General features: G+C 38.3%; 1 protein-coding gene across 2 annotated transcripts in view; it reads right to left on the bottom strand.

The window, feature by feature from the left end:
• Window positions 1–329: 329 nt before the first annotated feature.
• Window positions 330–26,152, bottom strand: part of LOC142340161 (uncharacterized) — a 33,720-nt gene continuing 7,897 nt past the window's right edge. The window contains exons 1-2 of one of the 2 annotated variants that reach the window (XM_075390666.1): window positions 22,913–23,279; window positions 330–603 (exon numbers count right to left, since the gene is read on the bottom strand). In XM_075390666.1, coding sequence (XP_075246781.1) covers window positions 395–603; window positions 22,913–22,934 — 231 coding nt within the window. In that variant the 5' untranslated portion in view covers window positions 22,935–23,279 and the 3' untranslated portion in view covers window positions 330–394. Of the gene's footprint in view, window positions 604–22,912; window positions 23,280–26,152 lie in introns of those variants that run through there. The other variant, XM_075390665.1, reaches the window with a different exon arrangement.

Genomic DNA, 26,152 nt, shown 5'->3' with positions numbered 1-26,152 from the left:
TCTGGACATGCGCATTTTCCGTATCGGAATGTATGGACCTATATCTACTTTGAGTCTGGGACCTCAGCCTGTGCAGAATGATGCTACCATTTCAAAGATTTTGGAAAAATCTTGAACGGTTTATTCATGTACTTTGTGTCTTGTTTCTAAACAACCACAAAAAATCAAAAATCAGCGATACTAGTACAAGAACAAAAAAGAAAGTATGGCAGTTTGGAACGGACAAAATTGGGTTAAATTTCCCTGAATCAAGAGATAAAGTGAAACAGTTTATTCGTTTAAAAATTTTCACGAGATCTAAGCGAATTCCTTCCTTGTACAAAAATTCATAAGATGAAAAACTTTAATTTACATCACAAAGTTTTTTTCTATCAATTGATCAGTTCTTTTTGTATCAGTCGCAGCAGTAGGACTCCTTCTCAAGACATTTTGGAGAGTGCCGATTGAATCGCACCCATCCTGGACACACAAACTGACATATTTTCAGCACATGTGTGGTCCCTTCGTAATAAAGACAATCCCCTGGCTCAACTCCATTAAGTTCCATCTCCTCCGCTTGCTCTCTGGTTCTCAGGGAAGCCGACATCGGGAACAACCCAAACGCTGTAACAACAGTTTTGGTTTTAAATCTTGTCGCAATTGGCTTTAAAACGCTGAAAGCCAAAGTAATCAAACGCTACAAAATTGAAAACTGTATAAATAGAATTCTGGATAAAAAAAATTAATCCCATAAAGCACAAAAATGACGTCATCCTTGCATAACTGCGAAAAAAGATTTATGTCAGAGCTTTCATCATTAGAACTCTATTACCTACTGTAGAGAAAAAAATCTATCACAGTACAGCAACAACCGCCTTCAAGTTAAAATCAAGGCAAAAAAGCGTATTAGAAAAACCCGGATTATCTAGCTATATGTTTGGCAGTTCTCTTTTTTAGTTTAAGAGCGGTGACCATTTCGAACAGATTCGTTCTAAACCATCGCCATCAATTTTGAGCCATTTTCGAAGTTCTATTGAGTGGGAACTCAGTTTTGATATTTCTAGGAATTCTTCAAATAAATGGAACAGAAAATCTAAGAAAAAGTTTTCATTTAATACAAACAGAACTTCTTTAATAAGTGACGAATTTTCGAGTTCCACTTTTATTTACTTAGTGTCTTTAATGTCCTCCGGCATGTAAAAACAGTATGAATGGCAAAACAATCTAAACAAACGGACAGAAGAGCAATCTGGACAGAGTGCATACGACGGCGGAGCGTGCAGCTCTGTCGAAACTGAATCGGAGTTCGTCCATCATAGCAGAGAGATGATAACTCGTTGGTTTGCTGTCTTATCCAAACTAAATCACCGATAACTGATTGCTCTTCGGCAAGCCCGGCCTCTTTGATCTACGGTTCAGGGAGGGTACATAACAACGCTACTCTATCGGACTTCCATAGAACAGCGCAGGATGACAAAAATGACCAAACTCGGCTAAGTCTTTTGCGCTTGACCGCTTAGGCCGGTTGGGTTGGCTCTTGCGGACGTCATCGGATGTTCATTCAATGCGTAATCGAAAAAGCTAAAAGTTGACTAAAGGAAGTGTTCAGAACTTCCAATCTGAAGCGACATTAACCGATTAAGATAAATGGTAGTTTCTCAAATCTGCATTCAAGCTTCGACCAGAACCCAGCTTGGTGTGCTGGACTGGGCGGATTAAAACGTCACTCGATATCTTCATTCGCAAGTCAGCGGCGATGTGTACAAAATTCCTCCTTGTCTCTTTGTCTGATCACATCATGGCCGGTGTACCTCAAAATCGGACGAACTCTGTCAAATCGTTTACAGAAGACTTAGCGCTCATAGCTGAAAAACTATAGCAAGAACAGCAGCATTAGTCAGACATGTAAAATGAAATCCCAAATTCATCCCGATAGTCTGACAGAAGCGGTTATGAAAAATGTGAGACATTTTAAACAATAGGATATTTCACGTCAAACTGCACTTCAACTAGTCGCTCAATACAATCAGAAGCATGTATGAGAGCTTTAGATCCATTGAGAAATTGAAACGGAGATATGTTAATAATCTGCTCGACGGGCTTGTTGTCAGGAAGATCTTTTCCTTAGGCGTTAAACGACTGTCTCTGAACAAGAAACTGGAGATGAAATTCTGCCGTTTCAAGCTCAATGATTTCCGTTTTATAGCCGTCAAAAATACAGTAAACTTTGTAAAATTGTAAGAACGAGATCACTCAGTAAAAACCACGAAAAATTTTTTGGTAGCTGAACAGTACTAAAGAGACTCTTTGATGGTTTTCGGGACAGGTTGCAGACACCGCTAAAGATGAGTTGAAGTAATTAACTTGTTCAGTTTTTCAGACATAGAGGTTGATGTTGATAAGGAATTCAAAGATTGGCGGGCTTAGGGAGTGCTTTGTTCTCCACGCAAGACGTAAAGACCACGCAGAAAACTACAAGACGGCGAAAACTCTGCGCACATATCTAGCATGCCAACATCTATCACACTTTCACAATTGATTACTTAGCTCCATTGCAAATGTTTTAGTACCCCCAATTTTCACTTGAGGATGATTGGTAACAAAGATGCGATGTTTACTGCTACATTGGAGCGATTGATGGAAATTTATTTTGTCTGTCCACACTATCCACACCATGTACACCGTCAGGACTCGACAGTTTTCCCCCGCTCGAAAGATTGCTGAGGAGAATGACATGGATTTCCTTTAGAACAGTCATCAAGTCCATAAATGCAACATGAGCAGTAGCCGGGACGATTGCCAGCCATTTTTAGTCTCTTAAGTGTTGGAAGTTACCTGAGCTCAAAAAATTGCGGAACATTTAAAACCTCTACAGAGCTTTCACCAAACCTATGGAGTTCAGCAAGTTGTAAAGCTCTTTGAATGTAGCCTCTAGGATCACTGGTTTTGGCCAGTTGCACTAGTTGAAAATGTGGTGAAGGAATTGTTGACCATCTAAATTGAAAGCACGAATGGATAAAACAGTTTGTGTTGTTGACAATGAACACAATGCGTAGGGCACAAAAAACGAATTTGATATTTCATAGAAAAATTACTCTCAACAAGTGTGTCACTTTTGTCTTCTCACCTAAGCTCTCACACTTGCAATGATTTTGCTTCAGATTGAACGATAATTTTTATACTGCTTACAAAGTGAGTTGGCTCAAAATCAAATACGAGAGATTTGTTTACGAATCTCATTGACCTCTTGAACGTTCTCTAAGGGGCATTAAAAGTATCTATTTAAAAGTTTATAAATATGCTCAGAAGTATGTTTTTTGCGACTTCCAAAATATTTTTAGTATCGTCATTTGTCGTGAGTTGAACTCAGTTTGCACAGATGGCCGAATATTTGCAATTAAAATTGTTATGTTTTTTTTATTTACCACCAAAATTGACTTTGCTCCTCCCTGCACAATTGTGTGAGTTCGCTGGTCACACCGTATTGTAGCATTCTAAATTGTGCGAATGTAAATGGTCTTTTTGTGGACAATTTTACCTAGATAAAGCTTTGCAAAAAATCAGTGCAGGTAGACAATGACTTATTCAATGATAAGTCGTGAAAAGATTGCTGCCCAACTGAATAAACTACGCATTTTGTCCCAGTTTTGTCGGATTACCCACGATTTTTTGTGTTGGGTAGCACTCGAGCAACTTTCCAACCAAGAGCACTTTGAACCGATAAAAAAATCATCCAAATCCCTTTTGATGGTATTCTTGTAGTCTTCGGATCAAACCTCATGTTTTGTGGGGAATTTTTTTTTTGCTGATTTCAATTGTTTCAGAGAAGAACAACATAGCGACATAATACTTACTTCCTCTATGCACTATCTTGTTTTTTAGATTGCTGAAAGCAGGAAAACTTGCTGCTGTCAATTTGCTTTTTTGCACCGCCCATCTCCATCTTTGAGCATGACGCAAAAGGCGGTAAAAGCGGCTGAAAAGGCGGTACGAGCTCAAATGCAAGGCAAATTGTTAACAGTTCTTGTCGTCAGCAAAAATAATCACGGGCAAATTTCCTGAGACGCTTCCTATCCAGACATCTTTTGTTCTTGATGTGCTTTAGAGTCTCCAAATTTCGAGGCCACTTTTAAGTTGCTTTTAGCGTAGGCACTCGCCTTGAGAAAATCGAATGCTGTTGCATGGCTTCAAAATCAGATCAATCATATTTATATTATTAAATTCCTCTGTACTTATAATTTTGTTTGTTAGTATCAATACTGTAAACGCACAAAATTGACTATTGGACACGCAAAATTATTCAGAGCAGTATTACACAATTCTAAAGCGTTGTTGCGCATTATTGCACAATGTTGCGCAGCTTTTTGAGCAACCTGAAGGATCTCATTTGCGTTCCTGATTGATGACATTGTAATGAACTTGCAAAAACTTCTCAGTAGAAGGTATGCAATTTTTGTGTTTATTGCCAACAATAAAAATGCTGTGGTTGTTTTGTTGAAGTTTTGGATTAATAGATTTTGTCAACCTTTCATAAAATCCGCCGCGTAGCAGCACTCATCTTTGCCTGTCCTCGGGTTATTGCAAGGCTGAAACATCTATATTTCTATCAAGCGTGTGAAGTAGAAAAATATACCAGGTCCAAATTCTGTTGCAGGGAAAGTAAGTTTGCTCCATATCAAACAAGCAAAATTGGTCATTATGTTTTTTTGTTGCTTTAAGGACTTGGAGACAAGTGAAGCCCTCCGTTTTGACAATTAGCTGTATTCGCAAAAAATCATTCAATTGCCTGTGGTGTCGGCGGCGCTTATCTTTGAAGATGTTAATTTCTGGAAGGGAAAAAACTTTTATAGCAACAAGTCCACCTAGTTTGGCCGGGTAATGGAACCATGCGATGCAAATAAAATTCATTTGAATACTCTAAAATTTTCTTGGACGTGGTGACTTTACCAAAATCTGAGCAAAATTCTAAATTTTGACCAAAATTTTGCTTTCAAATAACTCTCTCAATTATTCAGAGTGAGGGCTGTATAATAACGAATTGTATACTTTGGTCGTTTTTGAGCTATCTTGTTTCGTTCTGCTCATGTTGAGCCCCCGTATTTTTGTTCAGGGTACTGGCTTACCTTGGTCCTTTTGAGCTAATGTATTTTTCTTCTGTGCATTTGTTTTTTCGTTAGATGGTGTAAGTCAAAAAAAGAGTCCGTTTTTGAATCGTGTGTTTTATTTTGCTCTTTTGATTTTTTGTTGTTATGTTTTAAATCAATGAAACTTTTGCCGCCGCAAACAAAAGTTATAGTTTTTTGTTACCAGTTACCATTATAATCGTTCACAACGATTTTTCCGGAAGAAATCTGCTCTTTATTCGTTTCCTGAAAATTCCAAAACCTACTCATTGACATCTACTAATTCGGTGAAAGCACCTTTTTCGTTGGACAATCAAACGTTCAATGGTAACTTCTGGATCTTGTTTGTCAAAAGTTCCCTTATTTTGTTATGGTTAGAGCAAAGAGATGGTTCATCGGGTACAAAAATATCCGGCAAAAAGATACAACGAAAACGTTGACGGTGTGTTAGGATAACACGTTAGTAAACAAGAAATTTACAAAAGGTATCGAAAAAATTGTGGTAGTTGAAACAAGGCAATTGGTTAAAATAAGTTAGTCGAACAACGCCTAGTAGAAGGGAAACCAGGGGGTGGATGTAGAAGGCCAGATGCGGTAAAGGTGGATGCGGCAAAAGCTTAAAACGAAAGACGATCTAGCAATACTATCATACAAATTACATTTTGCAGAATTAGTCAAAGAACAATGCAATAAAAAGTTTTTAGAAAAAATATAATTGTAAACAATTTGTTCAGTGAAAATGCGAAAAAACGAGCCAGCCAGGCCACGCCAACCATGCTTGCTCACGTGTCAAGCAAGTCACGTCACCCATGAGTGGATGGACTTCAAAAACAGCGCCTTTCTTAGAATGTGTTCAGAGATCACAGAAATGATCTGAGTCTGTCTACTTGAATGTTACACCGTTAGGGATTGTTTTAAGATCGACAATTTTCTGGGTGGACTTAGGTACTCAGAACCTGAGTTTCATATTTCTATAGCAATACAGTTGGAATATTCATCTGCAGGCTTCTGTTGTAGAGCTCTATACTCTCTCAGTAAACCAAGAATGTTCTGTTTCTGCCTAGAGACCATGTTGCGTACTATATTTTGTTCTGATTGAAGTACAACGCTTAAGTTGGTCAAATAAATCAAGAGTTGCACTTTGTGTCAATGCACAGTGGTTTTTATGCAACCTCGATATTTTTCTGGATAGGTATTTTGGTCCACCGAGTGAAAGTAATCGGGTTAAGGATTACATCGTCCGCTTTACGTCAACTTCTGGCGCACAGAGGCTGAGTCAGTGACCGCTATCGGAACTTTTAAAACACAGAGGCTGGGTCAGTGACTACTATTGGAACTTTTGGCGCACAGAGGCTGGGTCAGTGATTCCTATTGAAACTTTTGGCGCACAGAGGCTGGGTCAGTGATTCCTATCGGAACTTTTGGCGCACAGAGGCTGGGTCAGTGACTACTATTGGTACTTCTGGCGCACAGAGGCTGGGTCAGTGACTACCACTGGAACTTCTGGCACACAGAGGCTGGGTCAGTGATTACTATTGGAACTTCTGGCACACAGAGGCTGGGTCAGTGACTACTATTGGTACTTCTGGCGCACAGAGGCTGGGTCAGTGACTACTATTGGAACTTCTGGTGCACAGCGGCTGGGTCAGTGATTACTATTGGAACTTCTGGCACACAGAGGCTGGGTCAGTGACTACTATTGGTACTTTTGGTGCACAGAGCCCGGTTGAGTGACTGCTATTGGTCTTGTGGCGAACAGAGGCTGGGTCAGTGACAGTTTTTGGTCTTCTGGCACACAGAGGATTGGTCATTCGTTTAGACAGTGTCATCTGGGGCAGGGAAGTGTGGAAAACTGTAAGACAAAACTTTAGTCTTCAAAGTAAACTCTATCTCTATTTGGTGCTTCTTGTATTCCCACTGGCGGCAGACCTCAACTTAGACATAAGTAACTGAAAAAATTTTTGGGTGCTCAATTAGCCGAAAAACTTGGGTGCTCAATTAGCCCAATAACTTGAGTGCTCAATTAGCCGAATAACTTGGGTGCTCAATTAGCCGAATAACTTTGGGTGCTCAATTAGCCGAATAACTTGAGTGCTCAATTAGCCGAATAACTTGGGTGCTCAATTAGCCGAATAACTTGGGTGCTCAATTAGCCAAAAAATTTCCTAGTGTTCAAATAGCCGAAAATTTTCCCAGTGTTCAATTAGCCGAAAAATTTCCTAGTGTTCAATTAGCCAAAAATTTTTCGAATGTTCATTTAGCCGAAAATTTCCTGGTGCTCAATTAGCCGAATAACTTTGGGTGCTCAATTAGCCGAATAACTTGAGTGCTCAATTAGCCGAATAACTTGGGTGCTCAATTAGCCGAATAACTTTGGGGGCTCAATTAGCCGAATAACTTGAGTGCTCAATTAGCCGAATAACTTGGGTGCTCAATTAGCCGAATAACTTGGGTGCTCAATTAGCCGAAAAATTTCCTAGTGTTCAATTAGCCGAAAATTTTCCCAGTGTTCAATTAGCCGAAAAATTTCCTAGTGTTCAATTAGCCGAAAATTTTTCGAATGTTCATTTAGCTGAAAGTTTCCTGGTGCTCAATTAGCCGAATAACTTTGGGTGCTCAATTAGCCGAATAACTTTGGGTGCTCAATTAGCCGAATAACTTGGGTGCTCAATTAGCCGAATAACTTTGGGTGCTCAATTAGCCGAATAACTTTGGAGGCTCAATTAGCCGAATAACTGGGGTGTTCATTTAGCCGAAAATTTTCCTAGTGTTCAATTAGCCGAGAAAATTCCTAGTGTTCAATTAGCCGAAAATTTTTCGGGTGTTCAATTAGCCGAAAAATTTCCTAGTGTTCATTTAGCCGAAAAATTTCTAGTGTTCAATTAGCCGAAAATTTTTCAAGTGTTCATTTAGCCGAAAATTTCCTAGTGTTCAATTAGCCGAAAAATTTCCTAGTGTTCATTTAGCCGAAAAAATTCCTAGTGTTCAATTAGCCGAAAAATTCCCTAGTGTTCAATTAGCCGAAAAAGTTCCTAGTGTTCAAATAGCCGAAAGCTTTCCCAGTGTTCAATTAGCCGAAAAATTTCCTAGTGTTCAATTAGCCGAAAATTTTTCGAATGTTCATTTAGCCGAAATTTTCCTGGTGTTCAATTAGCCGAAAAATTTCCTAGTGTTCAACTAGCCGAAAATTTTTCGGTTGCTCATTTAGCCGAAACATTTCCTAGAGTTCAATTAGCCGAAAAGTTTTCGAGTGTTCAATTAGCGTAAAAATCTTTGTGTGTCCATAAGGCCGAAAATTTCCTAGTTATTACTTAACCGAAAATAAAGTGATCATCAATAACTTTGTATGACGGCGAAAATAAAAGCTTTTATTTTCGCCGTCATACAAAGTTATTGATGATCACTTTGTTTTCGGTTAAGTAATCACTAGGAAATTTTCGGCCTTATGGACACACAAAGATTTTTACGCTAATTGAACACACTAATGCTGTTTATTGTTGGTGCTAGCTCCCTTAGTCGAACAATAAGCAAATTGCGTGAACCTCAGTGTTCTCGTCACGTAAAATCCTCCATAGCTGAGCCTGGGTTGAGCTTCAAAGCTTTCAAGCAAAGGAAAACTGTGCAGTATAAATTAAGCGTTCAGTACCCACACGCAGACAAAGTTATCATTTGGCGCGACGCCATAAATAATAGTTTAACGCCTCATCACAACAACAATCATAACACATTATCTGCAAAAGAGTTAATTGAGGAGCTTAATCTTGTTAAGAACAAAATAAGTGCAGTAGTCTACTGCCCCCGGCAAGGAGCTCCTGATATCTTTGCAGCACTTAAACAGACAGATTTTGTTGTAGGCCACGTTTTAAAAGATTTGCTTTCAAAACGCAATGCAAAGGACCCGGCTGTTGTTAACGACTACACCCAATTGCATCCATTTTTCTCTTGTGAGATCAAGTCCCTAACAATTGTAAGGTTTTATAGCTTCGACCTTAATTGTCTTATTAAGAAAACGCGTCCGAAGAGACTGAACCAGCGACGTCGAAAAGCTCGCGCTAACAGGGCTGCTGCTCTCTTGGAGGATTCCGCTCTCGAGCCGTGGCTAGCTTAAGTGCAAGGCTATAGCTTGGCAGTTGTTTCCTCCTGGCTAGTGACGGTGCTGTTAAATTGAGCTTTATCTCACGAACGAAACACATCGATTACGTCCCTGATTGCTTAGATAAACCATTAACCCTTTAATTGTATTCCCATAACTTAATATTGTAATCTAAAATTGTTGAGTGCATAAAAATTCAATCTAATTGAAGTTCAATTTTTACAACTGTTCTAAGGATGGAAGCCCGAGTAACTAAATTGATTGAAGCAAGATCTAAGGCCGAACTAAACGTAAACGAAGTTTACAGAGGCATAGATGAAGCCATTGAAGGCGCTGCACGAAAAGCACGAGTCGAAACCATGGTAGGCAAGGCCAAAGACCTTTTATCTACAGCAATGTCCAAAAATGACCAGTTAATAAAGTTAGCCGCCCGACACCCTAACAAAGCACAAATCACCGAGGACCTGGAACTCTGGTTGAAGGAGGCAAGCGAAACACATGATAAGTATGTGATAAGGGCGCGCCAATACATCGAGTCACTCACAGAACCTCAAAGTACCAGCAAAACTCAGAGGAAAACGTCGAGTAGAGGTACAAAGACGAATTCGATAGCATCAAGTCAAAAACGCCTAATAGCAAAACTCAAGCGAGAAGAGATAGAAAGAGAAAATGAAAATAAGTTAAAACTGGCTCAACAAAAGCATCAACTAGAGCTGAACACAATCAGCGAAGAAAACAGAAAAAGGCTTTTTGAAGCCAAAGTGAACGAGCTCGAGAGTATGGAGTCCTCGGATGAAAGCCTAGGTAACGATTTTGACGATCAACTGACGTCAAACCATATCGATACTGTTGAACGTGTAACTGATTGGGTAAACAATGCCAACCCCAATAACACAATGCCTGCTGCGATCGAAACAATGCCTTCAGAAGTACCACGAAACTCAGGAGCTGCTAATCCAAGAATTGCTGCTCCGCAGATGGAGATCAATCCACTACTTGGTAGATCACGAGATCATGTACCAGTTGAAAATTTGCTACGTAATGACGCGCAGATAGGTCCATCCCTAACAGACATTACTCAAGTCCCGCAAGCCTCATTAGGAGGTTTCCACGATCAATCACTATTTGCTAAAACTAATAGCAGCTTCACCCGAACACCCAAAGGGGTATCGTACTTCCTTTCTTTGGGAAATAATGATGCGCAGCTACCTGATGAAAATATGCATACAGATAGTCAGAACATTCAAGTGGCTGTAAACTTATCGGACAATGTCGTTAGACCTAATCATCCTTTTTCCCAGGGTGAAGCGTTGAATCTGACGTCAAATGATGCCAATCACAATAACTCTGAACAACAGCAGACCCAAGCAGCGAACGTAAACAACAGTATGATGCTAACTACACACACAAACCTTCCAATTTTTGTGAATCAGAGCACAAACAATCAAAACGTCGTTGCTAATACAAACAACACGAATGTTGTCTTAAGCCAACTGTTCACTCAGAATCAAAATGCAAACGTTCAGAGTAGACATAACCCACTTCCGAACCATCGTCAAAATTATTATCCAATGGCAAGCCACCTCTTACCGAATTTAACTCTTTGGCATATGCCAACTTTAGATACTGTAACCCAGTCAGTTTCCCAAGTGAACGCACAACAAATGGCAAACTCAAGTATGAGCCAACCTGTGGTATCGTTTTCGAGTGGTGGTACAACTTTTTATCATCAAAACCCCTTCTCAACAGCTACCGTGGTAAATCAGCCAAATAAACCAGTGTCAGCACCTTTGCATCAACCTGCAGCTCCAACGCCTCTTTATCAACAACCCACGATGCCCATATACCCGTCAAGCGCTTTCACGCCTCTCCCCGCAGCACAAATATCTCAAACAAATCAGTCATTCAATGTGAAAGACTTGGCCGACGCTATAACTTCTAGTCATCTCAATCCCTTGCCTAAATGGAACCTTTCCAATTACAATGGAGACCCACTTTTGTGGCACGAATGGATAGGACAATTCAGAAGTGCAATAGATTCCCAGAATCTCTCAGATGCTGCCAAGTTGACCTATCTGAAAGGACTTTTAACTGGAAAAGCGAAGAAATCCATAGAACAGTTCGCGTATTCAGGAGCTCTATACAATGACGCAATGAAAGTGTTGTAAAGAAAATTCGGCCAACCACACGCCATTGTTGGTGCTCATCTGGATAAGCTGAACAACTACCCCCCACTAAAGATGCATAACTCCGAAAACATTATTGCCTATGCGTCCGTAATTTCTAGTCTGGTTGGCGTGTTTCGTTCATTATCGTATGAGGCCGATCTTCAAAGTTCGTCTTTAGTGAATCAAGCCGTGGATAAGCTACCGCCAAATCTTAAAGAATCTTGGTGCTCACACATTGTGAGGAACCAATGGGACCGTCCAACGTTGCTGGATTTCAATGATTGGCTGCACAGGAAATCTGACACTCATGACCGCATGAAAACAGCCAAGTTTAAAACGAAACCTGAAGAGCCGTCTTTTCCGTCGAAAACAAAAACTACATCAAAGGTTTTTGCATCTAGTTCAAAAATAACTGACGCGAAAACGAAAACCCAAACTCCAAGACCCATTAAGTATGAACCTTGCCCTCATTGTAAGGCTAACCATCCTTTGTGGCGATGTCCAAAATTTACAAGTGAGAACCCAACACAAAGAACAAGAATTGTCGCTGAGAATAGGCTCTGCTTCTCTTGCTTGAAAGGGTCACATCAGTTTAGAAATTGCCCCAACCTCAGAAAATGTAAACATTCTGGTTGCACTAGTTCACACAATTCATTGCTACACGGAGCTGATCGTATCTTCCCTAAAAACAATCTTGAGAAAGGAAGTAAAGCTAACAATGCTCCAACTACACAGCCGTCCTCATCAGTAACAATTGGTTGTAAGAATGAACTACCGATTCAGAGTAGCTCGTCCTCTTTTCCCTCAGTATCGGACGTAAAAGGTCTTCTGCAAGTGAAACAGGTTGAATTAATTAGCCCCACTGATGAGAAAACAAAAGTTTTTGCGCTATGTGATCCCGCATGTAGTCATTCATGGATTTCAAGTGCTGCAGCTGAACGTCTTAAGCTTAAGGGTAAAAGTCTCAAATTAACGGTTTGCGGGATAAACACTCAGCAAACAATTGATACACTTGTGACAGATGTCACCGTAAAACCTATAGCAGAAAACACTTGTGAAAGTTTCCAGGTTAGTCCATATATTAGGGACAACTTAAACATTGGTTCTGATATAGTGGACGTCCCCCATTTGCAAGAAACCTACCCGTACTTGAGTGTTCTGGATCCCGTTCGGTATAGCTATTCGAATATCGAAATGATTCTAGGCCAGGACGTGTACCACGCCATCCGCCCGATTGAGTATTTTGAAAGCGAATCAAAATGCGCCCCAGTTGCCGTCCGTCTACCAATAGGATGGGTGTTGAGTGGTCCACTGCCTTCAAGCTCTAGTTTCGTTTCGTCCTGCTTCAAAGCTATTGTTGAGCCAGAACAAGATTTAGTAGAACAGTTAAGAACCTGGTACGAATTGGAGTCTTACGGTGCAATGAAAGAAGTTGATCCAAGGTCACCAGCAGACCGCAGAGCAGTCGAAATCTTAAAGAAAACCACGACGCACGACGGTCAAAGATATCAAGTTGGAATGCTTTGGGCTAATGACGACCTCGACTTACCAAAAAACTATTACTCAGCGCTCGTGCAGCTAAAGTCCCTCGAGAAAAGGCTTTCTAAGGACGAAGAACTTCGGTCTAAATACTCAAAGAACATAAATGATGATATCGAGAAAGGCTACGTTTTTCGAGTAGAAAACCCAAAAGATCCCAGTCAGCGATCCAGACGTGAGTGATACTTACCACACCACCCTGTAATAAATCCAAGTAAACCTGGAAAAATTAGAAGGGTATTAAATGGTGCCGCAAAATTCCACGGAACTTCTTTAAATAGATCGTTACTGACAGGCCCTGACCTACTTCAGCGTCTTCTTCATACTCTCATCCGTTTCAGGCAGCATAAGTATGCCGTCTCCGCCGATATTGAGGGTATGTTCCTTCAAGTGGGCGTCCCACTCGCCGACCAGCCCTGCCTCAGATTTTTGAGGCGGGAGGACCCATCATCAGAAGTGATGGTATACCAATACAGCCGACATATATTCGGTGCGAAGGATTCGCAAACTTGCGCGAACTTTGCGCTTCAGAAAACAGCAAAAGACAACATTCGTAAGTTCCCCGATGCTGCGCAAGCTGTATTAGATAAATTCTATATGGACGACTATTTGGATTCTCTAGAAACACCACACGAAGCACTAAGTAGGTCCAAGAAGTTAGTTGAGTTATTGAAGTTAGGAGGATTCAAGCTAACAAAATTTATAAGTAACACGCCGCACTTACTGGATGAAATCGAAAACAATGGTCATTTATGCCAACCTAAAGTGATCTTAGTTTCTGATGAAGAAGCTTCTTCACATGTTCTGGGTCTAAAATGGGACCATCGAAAGGATACCTTAGTCGTTAGTCGAGGCACGAAGTGCGACGAAAGCAACAAAGTCACGCAACGCTTAGTCCTCAGCTTAGTAGCAAAAGTCTTCGACCCCATTGGGTTGGTCGCGCCATTCACGGTTACTGCTCGACTATTGTTGAAGGACATTTGGAGACTGAGTGGCCAAAACTGGGACAACACCCTGCCCATTGAAATGATGAATAGGTTCAAAATCTGGAGTTCAGATCTGCCTAAATTATGCAATTTAACTATCCCTAGAAGTTGCTTCTCCGGGGCTTTCGATCAGTTGGAGCTCCACGTTTTCGGAGACAGCTCTCAGGTTTTTATGTTTTTAGCTCAGTTGCCTTCCTCAGGGCCAGAGTAAAATCAGGAAGTATTGGACGCACTGAAATTGCGTTTGTTCTAGTGAAAGCGAGGGTTGCCCCCAAGAAGTGCTTAACAGTTCCTAAACTAGAGTTACAGGCCGCCCTCTTGGCAACACGATTGAAAGTTGACATAATTAAAGCCCTAACAATTCCTTTGAGCAGAGTCTTTATGTGGACTGATAGTACCACTATCCTGCAGTGGCTGGGTTCACTTGACAAGCAACCTGTATTTGTTGCTAACAGAGTTTCTGAAATTCTAGAGTCAACAACTGTTGATCAATGGTTCCATGTGCCAACTGCAGACAACCCAGCAGATGCTGGAACAAGAGGCATGTCAGCTGAAAACTTAAGAACAAGCAGTTGGTTAACAGGGCCAAGCTTTTTGTTTACTTCTCACTTCCCTTTTCAAGCATCAGAGATAGCCTTCAAACAAAACCATCCTTGCTCAATTCACAAAAGGATGTAACTGAGCCACAAATGGCGTTTGCCGGCAATACAATGCAACCTGTGAAAATATTTGACTTTGATAGGAACAGTTCTTTCAACAAACTAGTTCGAATTACAGCCTATCTCCTCCGTATACTCCCCAAACATGCTTCATATCGTACACCAGGCCGCAATATTTGCAATCCTGATGAACTTCGAGTAGCTGAGGCTAAGCTTCAGTTTCTCATGCAGTTGGAATCATTCCCAGTTGAACAAAAACTTCTCTTTGATGGTAAACAAATTTACAAGAAGAGTCGCATCGCACCATTCTCGCCCTTCATTGGCCCAAATGCCTTGATTAGATCAACCGGCCGATTGAAACGTTTGGTCGAGGCGGACTATGACCACAAACACCCCATTATTTTAGATAGCCGTCATCCTGCAGTAAAATTGTTTCTTTTGAAGGCACACCTAGAAAACCACCACGAAGCTGTTGAATTCTTACGAGCTTTCATCCAGCGCCGTTTTGCTATCATCAGGCTTCGTCCCGCTTTGAGGTCAATCAAGCACAATTGTATCTTGTGTCGTAAGCGTAGTGCAGACACAGTGAAGCCAATGATGGCGGATCTACCAGTCGAGCGTCTGTCCTATGGTAACCCACCTTTCTCCAATTCAGGGATAGACTACTTCGGACCGTTCTATGTCGCCGTCAAGCGATCAACTGAGAAGCGCTGGGGGTTCCTTTTCACGTGCCTTACAACTCGAGCGCTCCACATTGAAGTCGTAAATTCTATGGATACCAGCTCTTGTGTTATGGGCATAGAAAGATTCATCGCACGAAGAGGGACACCGCAAGTTCTATGGTCAGACAATGGAACAAACTTTACTGGTGCGGAGAAAGAGTTGTCAGCTTGCTTTAAAGCTTTGAACCAACGTGCGATTGCAAGCAAAATGTCACAGAAAGGTATTAAGTGGCACTTTAACCCTCCATCTTCCCCCCATCATGGTGGTTCCTGGGAACGCATGGTGCGGAGTGTCAAACGGACATTCTACGCTGTAATCGGTAACCGCCGATTGACTGACGAGGTGCTCCAAACAACATTCTGTCTAGTTGAAATGACGCTCAACAACCGGCCGCTCACTTCTGTAAGCAATGATCCATCAGAAATGGACGCAATTACTCCAAATCATTTTCTTCTCGGTTTCCGTCCTAGTATGCTCCCTTCATTAGTTGAAAGTGACGATTTTGATCACAGAAAGCGTTACGTCCGGGCGCAATCGTATGCCGACTCAATTTGGAAACGATGGTTGGATGAGTACGTACCGGCTTTGAATCGTCGCAGTAAATGGTCAAAATCCGCTTCAGATGAGCTAAAAACAGGAGATCTGGTATGGCTCGCCGAACACTCATCTCCCCGAGGCCATTTTCCTCTAGGACGTATCGAAAAACTTCGCTTTGGTGACGACGGCTTTGCCCGTTCCGCCGAAATAAGAACTAAGTCCGGTAACTATGTCAGACCCGTTGTAAAATTGATTCCAGTTTTTGGTACACCACTTTCGGGGCCGGATGATGTTGTGAATACAAATAAATGTAAGCGAGAAATGTAAGCGAGAATTGTATGCAGCGACAAAAGTAAGTGAGTATATTTAAATTGTATGCGTAACAAAACAAGTAACCATAGCACAGTTAGTATTGCACTGTACTCTCAATCTAAGAACCGCCTAATCGAGCCCCCACCATGTCGAACCTTACGAAGCAAAATCCGTATTCTAATACATGTGCCTTGAGCAACGAACCGTTTGAGAGCGGTTTTAAGCTAAATTAGCCCGATTTAGATTAAGATGACTTAGATATAAAATTATTAGACTAACAACACGCATTGAATGGTTTAACTTTAAGGCCAAAGCAAGGCCAAATTACCTCACACATGAGCTGAATTGACCTTTATTGGCTCACAAAAGGCTAACAGGTCTTGTCTAGCCTTTTTGCCGCCAGTGTTACTTTAGATGTCCTATGTGTACGTTCGAGGAGGAGTGTTATGTGTGATCGAATAAGATCTTATCGTTGAAAATACGTATTGTTATCTTGAATAAAGATTGTTCTTTTACCGTTTTTCTGTAGTTCGAGTCTTAGACGTTATCTAGCTCGAATACTTTAATAAAGAACATGTAGAAGTAGTACCAACAATTTTTTTGTTTCCTTCTCAATTTTGACTAAAAATGATAAAACTGATTTTTTTAATTACAAAAAGTAGGCGATGTAATAATCGGTATTGTTCTCTGTGCTATTTTCTTATATCTTATATTCAAGCTTCCAATTTGTTATCTAAAGCAAACCAATTCAATTGAGTGCTGTTGTACTGACATATGGCCAAAATATATACCTTCCATATCAACAAATTTGTTTTGAGGGTAGTATGTGGCTGTTAATTTGTTAGAAAGTATATTTGGATTTGATTAGCTTTGGGGGCAGAACAAATTACCACTCCAGTGTGTGCGTGTCTTTTTGGGGTCTGTTTTTGTGTCAGTTTGTGTCAGGTTTTTGGGGTGAATTTTCATTGTGACCGTTAATCAGCAGTAGACCTTATGGTTCTAATGTCTTTAATTGAGGGAAAAGATATTTTAATTTAAAAGTAAATACCGCATTTGATTATGTGCAGATGAGGACTTGTTAATGGAAATTTATCTTTGTTTCCTTTGTGACTCAGGGTTATATATCTTTGGTTTTGAAAACAAACTGAGCTTTCAAAAGTTTGTTTTCTTTTCAATAGCAATACTCTCAAAATGGGTTTTTCTTCAATTGAAAATTTTTTTATGCATCAGTATTTAAGAACAGATAATGTTACAACAGTATCCAGACCTTTGTTTTTAAATAAAACCGTTCTCTGCTCAGATTATTTTGGGAGCAAAGACGTATGAGCAAAATTGTATTAATCTGAAACTAATTTTACTAAATAGGTCACATTATGTCGGTTGAGCCAAATTTTGCTCAAATCCGACAGCTTATGGACAGATGGTCTAGATTTTGCAAGAATTTCCGGGCAATTGATTTATTTTGTCTGCCCCGTGGTCATTTTCACCTGGGAACGTCGGATCAGTGACAATTTTGAGCTCAGTGTGATCGCACAAGAAGTTTAAAGCGCACATCATGATCAGACGTTTGTTCTGTATGGTTAATTGGATCATACTGGACCGTTTGTAATTTCTGATCTTCGTTAAAAATTCTGATCACTCTTAGGATAATTTGTAAATTCTCATCACCGCTTGAACTTCAGACATCAATTGAACGTCATTAATTGCAGTTGCTCTTCGCTTTCATAATTTAACGCTTTCGCTCCTGGAAGTCAATTTTTCGTTCTGAATCAAAAATTTTTATGTCACCTTCGTTTAAACCACTAAGCTGTCAGATGAAACATGAGCTGCACGAATCGTTGACATCCATTATAAACAAAAAACAGTTGAGAAAACAACGGCAGCCATTATGGAGTTTCGCCAAATCAACTGGGACAAATCAAGAGAATTTCTGGACCTAAAGCAGCAACTGCTATGTCTGTACTACAGGATTTTGACATTCAGGTCTCTAAAAACCGATGAGATCTTTCCAAGCGAAGGGGCTATTTTTCTCCACAGTAGGCCTAACACTTATTTGTGAGGGTCAAACAGAAGTCTCTTCCGAGATACATTGAACTCCAAGTATATCCAATGAGCACAATTTGAGACAAAAATTATAATATCAAAATCCTGCTGTCTGATTTCTTTTACAATTTAAAGCCAATTAGTAAGGAAAACAATCAAAATGCTCAAAAACATTAAAATCACTTTATTACCATATACAAAAAAACTGACGAAATCTTAGTCTAACAAAATTTGGTGTATCAGAAGTTACTATTAAACCAATAACAATAATGATGCTTATAACATTAAAGTGAAAGAGCACAATTCATTATTTTAAGTTTTCTGCTCCTGTTTAAAAAAAACCGAGATTATCAACCTATGTGAATCAGTAATGAAAATAAGTGCCTCTGATAGACTTTACTTGGCGAGTGCATACTATACTAATAACAAGGGTCTACTCCTTTAATAAAATGGGTTTTATCTTCTGTGCAACCAAACTATAACCAACTACCTAAACTTGTCATAGAACACACAAGCCAAATTTTGAATCCCAATCAATATTCATCTCTCACTCCTACTTGAAAGCAAACAATAAAATCACAAAATTTCAACCAGTTCTGTACGCTTTTCGCAAAAAGTGATCAAGGGTGCACAAGTCCAATACCCCTCTTAATTTGAGTTTTGAACATTTGATAAAACTTGCAGTGTGCATAAGTCATTCCAGCATACCTTTGAATTTTTCACAAACACTTCATAAAACAGAATGTCTGACTTCCAAAAACTCAGCAATTTCTTGAAGGTTCATATTGGCGTTTATATACACTCTTTGTCAATACTCTATTGTTTAAAAACTATCAACCAAAGCAGTTAACTGAAACCGTCGAACAAATTTGGAAATCAGATCAACATTTTAATTGTTTAACATAGATATAACCTCACCAGGAAAAGCTGAGGCGGTCTTATATTTCTAATTACTAAGTTGATTAGAGTTTTAGAACTCAACAATATTTCTAAGCTGGAAAAAATGATCAAATCAACTGAAACATGAGCTGCACGAATCGTTGACATCCATTATCAACTAAAAACAATTGAAAGAACAACAGCAGCTATTTTTGAGTTTTGCCAAATCAAATGAAGCAAATCAAGATCATGGTTGGACCTGAAACAGCAGCTGCTATGTCTGTACAACAGCAATCTGATATTCAGGTCACGGAAAACCAATGAGATCTTTCCAAGTGAAGGGGCTAATTTTCTCCACAGTAGGCCTAATAATTATTTGTGAGGCTCCAACAGCAGTCTCTTCCAAGAGACATTGAATTCCATGTATATCCAATGAGCACAATTCGAGACAAAAGTGTATAATATAGAAACCCTGCTCTCTGATATTCTTACCAATCAAAGAGGCATTAAGTCATTTAGTAAGGAGAACAACAAAAAAGCTCAAAATTTTCAAAATCAATTTATTACTATATACAATAAAAATGACAAAATCTTAGATTAAAATAATTTTGGTATTTAAGAAGTATCATTTTAAACCATTAACAGTAAATGGTGCTTATATCATTAAAGTGAAAGAATTCATTTCTTTTTTTTTTTAAGTTTTCTGCTCTTGTGTAAACAATACCGAGATTATCAAACTATGTGAATCAGTAATGAATATAAGTGCCTTTGATAAACTTTTCTTTGTAAGTGCATACTATACTGATAAGAAGGGTCTACCCTTTTTGATAAAATGGGTTTTATCTTCTGTCCAACCAAACTATGACCAACTACCTAAACTTGTCACAGAACACACAAGCCAAATTTTCAATCTCAACCAATTTTCATCCCTCACTCCTACTTGCAAACAAACACATAAATCAAAAATTTTCAACCACTTCAGTACGCGTATCGCAAAAAAGGAATCAAATGTGCACAAATCCATTACCCCTCCTAATTTGAATTTTGAACATTTGACAAAATTTGCAGTCTGCTAAAGTCGTTCCAGCAATCCTTTGACTTCGAGAAATTGAATGTCTGACTTCAAAAAACTCTGCAATTTTTTTGGAAGGTTCATGTTGGCATTTACATACACTCGTTGTCAATACTCTATTGTATAAAAACGATTAGAGAAATCAGTTAATTGCAGATCTTGCGCTTGATAATCGTGAACCATAACATGGCTAGCCGCAAAAACCGTCACAAAAAATTGGAAATCAGATCAATATTTTAATTGTTTAACATAGATATAACCTCACCAGGAAAAAGTGAGGCGGTATTATGCTTCTAATTACTAAATCGCTCAGGTTTTTAGAACTCAACAATCTTTACAAGCTGAAAAAAATTTCCGAAAACTTTTGAAATGAGTTTAAGGAATCAATAGAATCTGAGATAACCAAACTGTTATGTCCTCTATATAATCCTCAGAGAGTTTAGAGCGACGAGTTGTCAGATTGTTTGGCAATTCCTTCAGACGCTGTAGGTGTAGAAAATCAGAAATTTATTTTGATAGGAGATCTAAACATTAAACTGTTGAGCGCAACCATACAGAAAAACTTGAGCCTATCCCTCTCCCATGCGGCTTGTTGCGTTTAAGCAATTTTTTTTCTACAAGTTGTTCTAAAAATTTAATTCTTAATAATTTTATAATGTCAGTTATAAAAATGTGTGAAGCGTTATTCTTTTGCCCTCAGCTTTGCAATCGATCATCTTTCTAGAATTGGCGTTCCCAAAAGTTTTTCTGCAATATCTTCTGCCATTCCAAAATTTATACAGGATAATGAGAAAAATTAGTAAATTAGTTTACCAGAGTTTCCTTGAATCAATTGGTTGAGGACTGCTTTCTGAAGGCTACAACTTTAACGAAAATTAGAGAAGGCTTGGAACCTGAAGGGAAAAGGTTGTTCTCTAGCCTGCTCGTTTAGTTAGGAGATCGTCAGAAGAAAGCAAAGAAGTTTTTATTTTGAAACCATATAAAAAGACCACATAAACAACGAAAACTTATATTAGCTATAAAACGAAGCAGTGCAAAGTTCTAAAAAAGTATTTCATTCATAGATTTATGTAAAATCAAAACCGGTCAGAAGTATTTCCACATCTGCCACAATCAATGCATTCAGTAACTTTATTCAACAATTTATACACAAGTAAAACTGGATGGATTTTCACCAACAAAAGCAGACACCCTAAAGCAAACTCTTATGAAAACTTAATCTTGAAAAAACAAAGTAGCAAATCTGGTTAACTATTGCTTTTACATTTTTGGAGGTTGGGTTCTGCCTTACACAGGATAGTTGAAGCAAAGAGCAGAACCTACTGTGAACCAGTTTTCATTTGTTTCAAAGAACCAATTCCTGTATGCCATTAACAAATTTAGCCCTCCAAAAGTCAACGGGACCTCCAGCAACTCCTGTTTTGGCCGTAACTGAGGGACTAACTGAGATTAAAAAAGTCTTAACATTAACGCGTTTGATACACCACAAAAGGCATTAAACATTCTCATTACGTTCAAAGCTTGCATGTGGAAAATTTTCATCAGGAAAAGAGACGCTTGGGACAAAATTAACAATAGATTTATCCTCATTAGATCTTTTTAAGCAAAAAACATCGAACGTTTACTATCAATGCAGATATCTGCTCATCTACCAAAAACCATAATTCTAAACGAGAACAGTTTTTTATATAAATCATAGACTGTCCATAATTCGTTGGATCAAAATCAATTTGCTGCAACTAAATTGTTTTTTAAATGTTTCTAGAGCGTCTCACTGAAAATTCCACAATTTCTCTATATCAAATCTAGAAAAAACCTATTTTAGTGACGGAAGCGGTAGTTTTAGTAACATCCATTCTCATCATTCGACAACAAATTGCTAAAATAAATAACCCCTTCTCGGACTAAATAACTATATAAAAGTAGTGACTAATGTTATAAAACGTGGCTCTCTAATTTTGCTGTTTAACATAAAGACATCTGCTCAAGTAGTCATGCAATCATGAAGTTAATGAAAAATGCAGAAGGCTTGGAATCTTAAGGGAACAGGTTGTCCTGTAGCTTGCCCCTTTAGATAGGACACGCACAAAAAAAACAAAAAAAAATTCAACTGAAACCGTATGAAAGAGCAGATAAAAACCAAAAGTTTAGGACCGCTATGGAACAAAGCATTGCAAAGATATTAAAAAAGTCTTTCATATATCGATTACTCAAAAATCAAAATTGGTCTGAAATTTTTCCTCATCTGCCAAATCATTGCGTTAGACAAAGTTCAGGAGTTTAAACAAATTAAACAATGATAAAAATAGGCGAGATTTCATCAAGAAAATCAGAGACCCTAAAGCAAACTCTAATTAAATACATCTTAAGAAAATTTTTGGCAAATTAACCATTAAAAAACGAGAAGAGTAAATCTAGTAAACTATCGTTTTCATATTTTGGATGAATTTGTTGTGGTTGGGCTCATCCTTACACAAGATAGTTGAAGCAAAGAGCAGAACCTACTGCGAACCAGTTTCCGGTTGTTTCAAAGAAGGAATGCCTGTATGCCATTAACAAACTTAGCCCTCCAAATTCTTCCCGACCTTAAAATATTTCTGCTTGGGCCGTAATGACGGACTAACGAGATCAATATTGTGTTAGCGTATTTGATACATCACGAAAGGCAGCAAACCTTATCATCACGTTTAAAGCTTCCATCTGAAAAAAAAATTATCAGAAAAAGAGACGCTTTGGACAATTTTAACTACAGATTTATTCTCTTTAGATCTTTTTAAGCAAAAGTCTTTTAACATTTACCGTTTACCATCAATGCAGTCATCTGGTCATCTTCTGAAAACCCGAACTCTAAACGCAGAACAGTTTTTACGTAAATCGAAGACTGTCCGTAGTTCTATGGATCAATTTTCTGCCACTCCTTTTTTGAGCTGTTCTGAAGACACTGAATCAATACGGCACAACTTCCATATAACAAATCTAGAAAAATTTGAATTTAATGACGGACGCGGTAGCTATAAATGAATCCCTTCTCAGCTTTCGACAACAACGTGTTTAAATAAATAAATAACGCCTTCTCGGACTGGATAACGATGTTGTAAAACGTGGCTCTCTATTTTGTCTGTTTAAAATAAAACCATTAACAAATTTAGCCCTCAAAGTCAACGGGACCTTCAACCACTCCTGTTTTGGCCGTAACTGACGGACTAACTGAGATAAAAAAAGTCTTAACGTTAACGCATTTGATACACCACAAAAGGCATTAAACCTTCTCATCACAATCAAAACTTGCATGTGGAAAATTTTCATCAAGACTGGAAATGCATGGAACAAAATTAACTATAGAATTATCCTCATTAGATCTCTTTAAGCAAAAAACCTCTAACGTTTACTATCAATGCAGATATCTGGTCATCTACCCAAAACCATAATTCTTAACGAGAATAGTTTTTTTATATAAAAACTCCACAATTTCTTTATATCAAATCTAGAAAAAAATTCTTTTCGTGAGGGACGCGGTAGTTTTAGTAACATCGATTCTCAGCATTCGACAACAACTTGCTAAAATAAATAACCCCTTCTCGGATTGAATAACGATATAAAGGTAGTGCCTATTGTAATAAAACGTGGCTCTCTAATTTTGCTGTTTAACATAAGGACATCTGCTCAAGTAGTCACGCAGTCATGACGTTAATGAAAAATGGAGAAAGCTTGGAATCTGAAGGTAACAGGTTGTCCTGTAGCTTGTCCTTTTAGTTATATATTTTCAAGCAGTTTTTTAAACCTTTACTATCAATGCAGATATGTAGTCATCTACTGAAAACCAGAATTATAAACGCAGAACAGTTGGGCTTTAGAAAAAAATTCTTCACTATTGATACTCTTTCATATGCAACATAGACTCTCCATAGTTAAAAAAACAAACCTGTTCCAATTCAAGCAGCTATCATTAAACGTCGAAAAATTGAATACTTGATTTCTTGAGAACATCATTTTAGGAATAATTGTATCCCGAAGGGTAATGATTTTGAAATAAATGGAGTAAATATTAAAGCATCTGTAGTGATTGAATATGTGGGCCTAATTTGGAGCCATCCTTCAATTTTCGTCGAAAAATGCATATTCTCGGAAAATAGCAGTTGCAAAAAAATCTATCAGAAAAAGATCAAGGAAAATATCATTATCTCATAACCCTTGCCATTGGAATGCTTAGTAATTTCTCAGTTAAACACTTCTGCGGTTTTGCTGTTCTATAAAAGCAATAGTCTCATCCGTACGTTGAAAAACAATAAAACTGGGTTTCAAGAACCTGTTGCAATTCAGGCAACTTGAATATACAACAGTAAATTTTATCACTCAATATTAGAATTGAAACAACCATTAAAAACTAACTTTGCCAATAAAACAATGGGTCACTGCCAGCTCTCAGAAGACTGTCCATTCCTCTGATAAATACAATCAAGAACAAGAAAAACATCTCTCCAAAGATAAACTAATACAAGTTTTATTCCAAATCGTTTTTCTCAACATATTTTGCATGGTGGAATGACTTACTTATATTTTTTAAATTAGAAGCTCTGTCGGAATCTAGTACAGGCTTCTAAATTTTAGTCTTATCTTTTTTTGTCGAAGATCACATAAGTCGTAAGATTAATTGGAGGCATTTGTGTAGTGGACGTCATTTCTGAAACTCAAAGATGTCTTTCATTGTACTTTTCAATCAAGTTGGATTGTTATTGTCCAATCGCAAACAGTAGCTGTATAACCAAATTGCGGAAGCCTCGGGTAGCAACAATGAAAAGCAAGATAACAAACAACTTATTAGGATAACAAACAATTGCGTATCAATTATATCCCTTTTGTTATTGCTTGAATTTGTGTGTAATAAATAACCTCACAAAACGTGTGATCATCGAACTTCTATCGTTAAAACCATAACAAGAATAGAAACAAAAAAGCTGGCTCTAATCTGTATTCAAGATCGGTTGTCCTTTTTTCTAAATATTGCAGCGGTCTTCGAGTCCGACATATTTTTTTTAAAAAACCAAAAAATATTGGGGGGGGGGGGGAGTGATTGATTATGGCCATCTTATTCATAGCGTAAAATTATATTTTTTGTTGAAAAAATTTGGAAAAATTTCAAGCTTTGGAAGATTTCTTGCAAATTTTTACCAATTAGCAAAAATTCTTGTATAATACGCACAAAATTTCGTTTTTTAGTGATATATTTTATGCATTTTGTTCATTTCCACATAGCAACTTGTCAATGCATAGTTTTTTTTGAAGCATAGTCTTCCTAGATTAAAAATTATCAACCTTTCGTCATCTCATTGTGAACAAGAGGACACAGAGTTTATTATCAAAAGTTTGACAACAAGAGAAAATGATTGCAATTCTTTTTTAGATCATTTATTTGAAAATCTGTACCCAGTGCTATTTGAAAAACTGTGCTCTGCCTCAGTGAAGTTGTCTGTGTAGGGATGAGCTCTTCCTTAACCAGAGCGTAAGGTTGACCTTAGCCTGACCAATGTTGGCTGCAAGGATGGTACCACGTGAAAATTTCAGACGCAAAAAAAGTGACCAGAGTCACCAAAAAAGAGCAATGCTGCTCATTAAAAATACATAAGGAGAAAAAGGGCAGCTGAGTGCAGGCCGCAGTGGTTTAATGCTATTCCGCTGCGATTAGAAATTATTAATTAATCAATTAATTAATTAATTAATTAAAGATATGTTGAAAAATGAGATAGGAATTCGAAATGTATTTTGCTCTCTCCTCTGTTTTAAAATTTGAAAAAGCAAACAACTCAAAATTTTTATAAAAAATTTTTGATTTTGATAAATGATAGCGGAAAACATCGCCTGAAAACTTTTTTGTTTTTGCCTGAACGCTGTTTTTTGCGTAGAATAGTTTGACATTTTGTGTTGCGGTTATTAGTTTTCATTTTGTAGTCTCTTGATTCAGTCTCACCAATGACATTGCTAACTGGATTTCTAATCCCTAAAAGATCAGTCTATTTACTATTTTGAATTGATAGCTTACGG

Source organism: Convolutriloba macropyga, chromosome 5 (assembly GCF_964194025.1).
Source record: "Convolutriloba macropyga chromosome 5, txConMacr16.3, whole genome shotgun sequence".
Lineage (NCBI taxonomy): Eukaryota > Metazoa > Xenacoelomorpha > Acoela > Convolutidae > Convolutriloba > Convolutriloba macropyga.
This window is presented reverse-complemented; position numbering and strand designations above follow the sequence as displayed.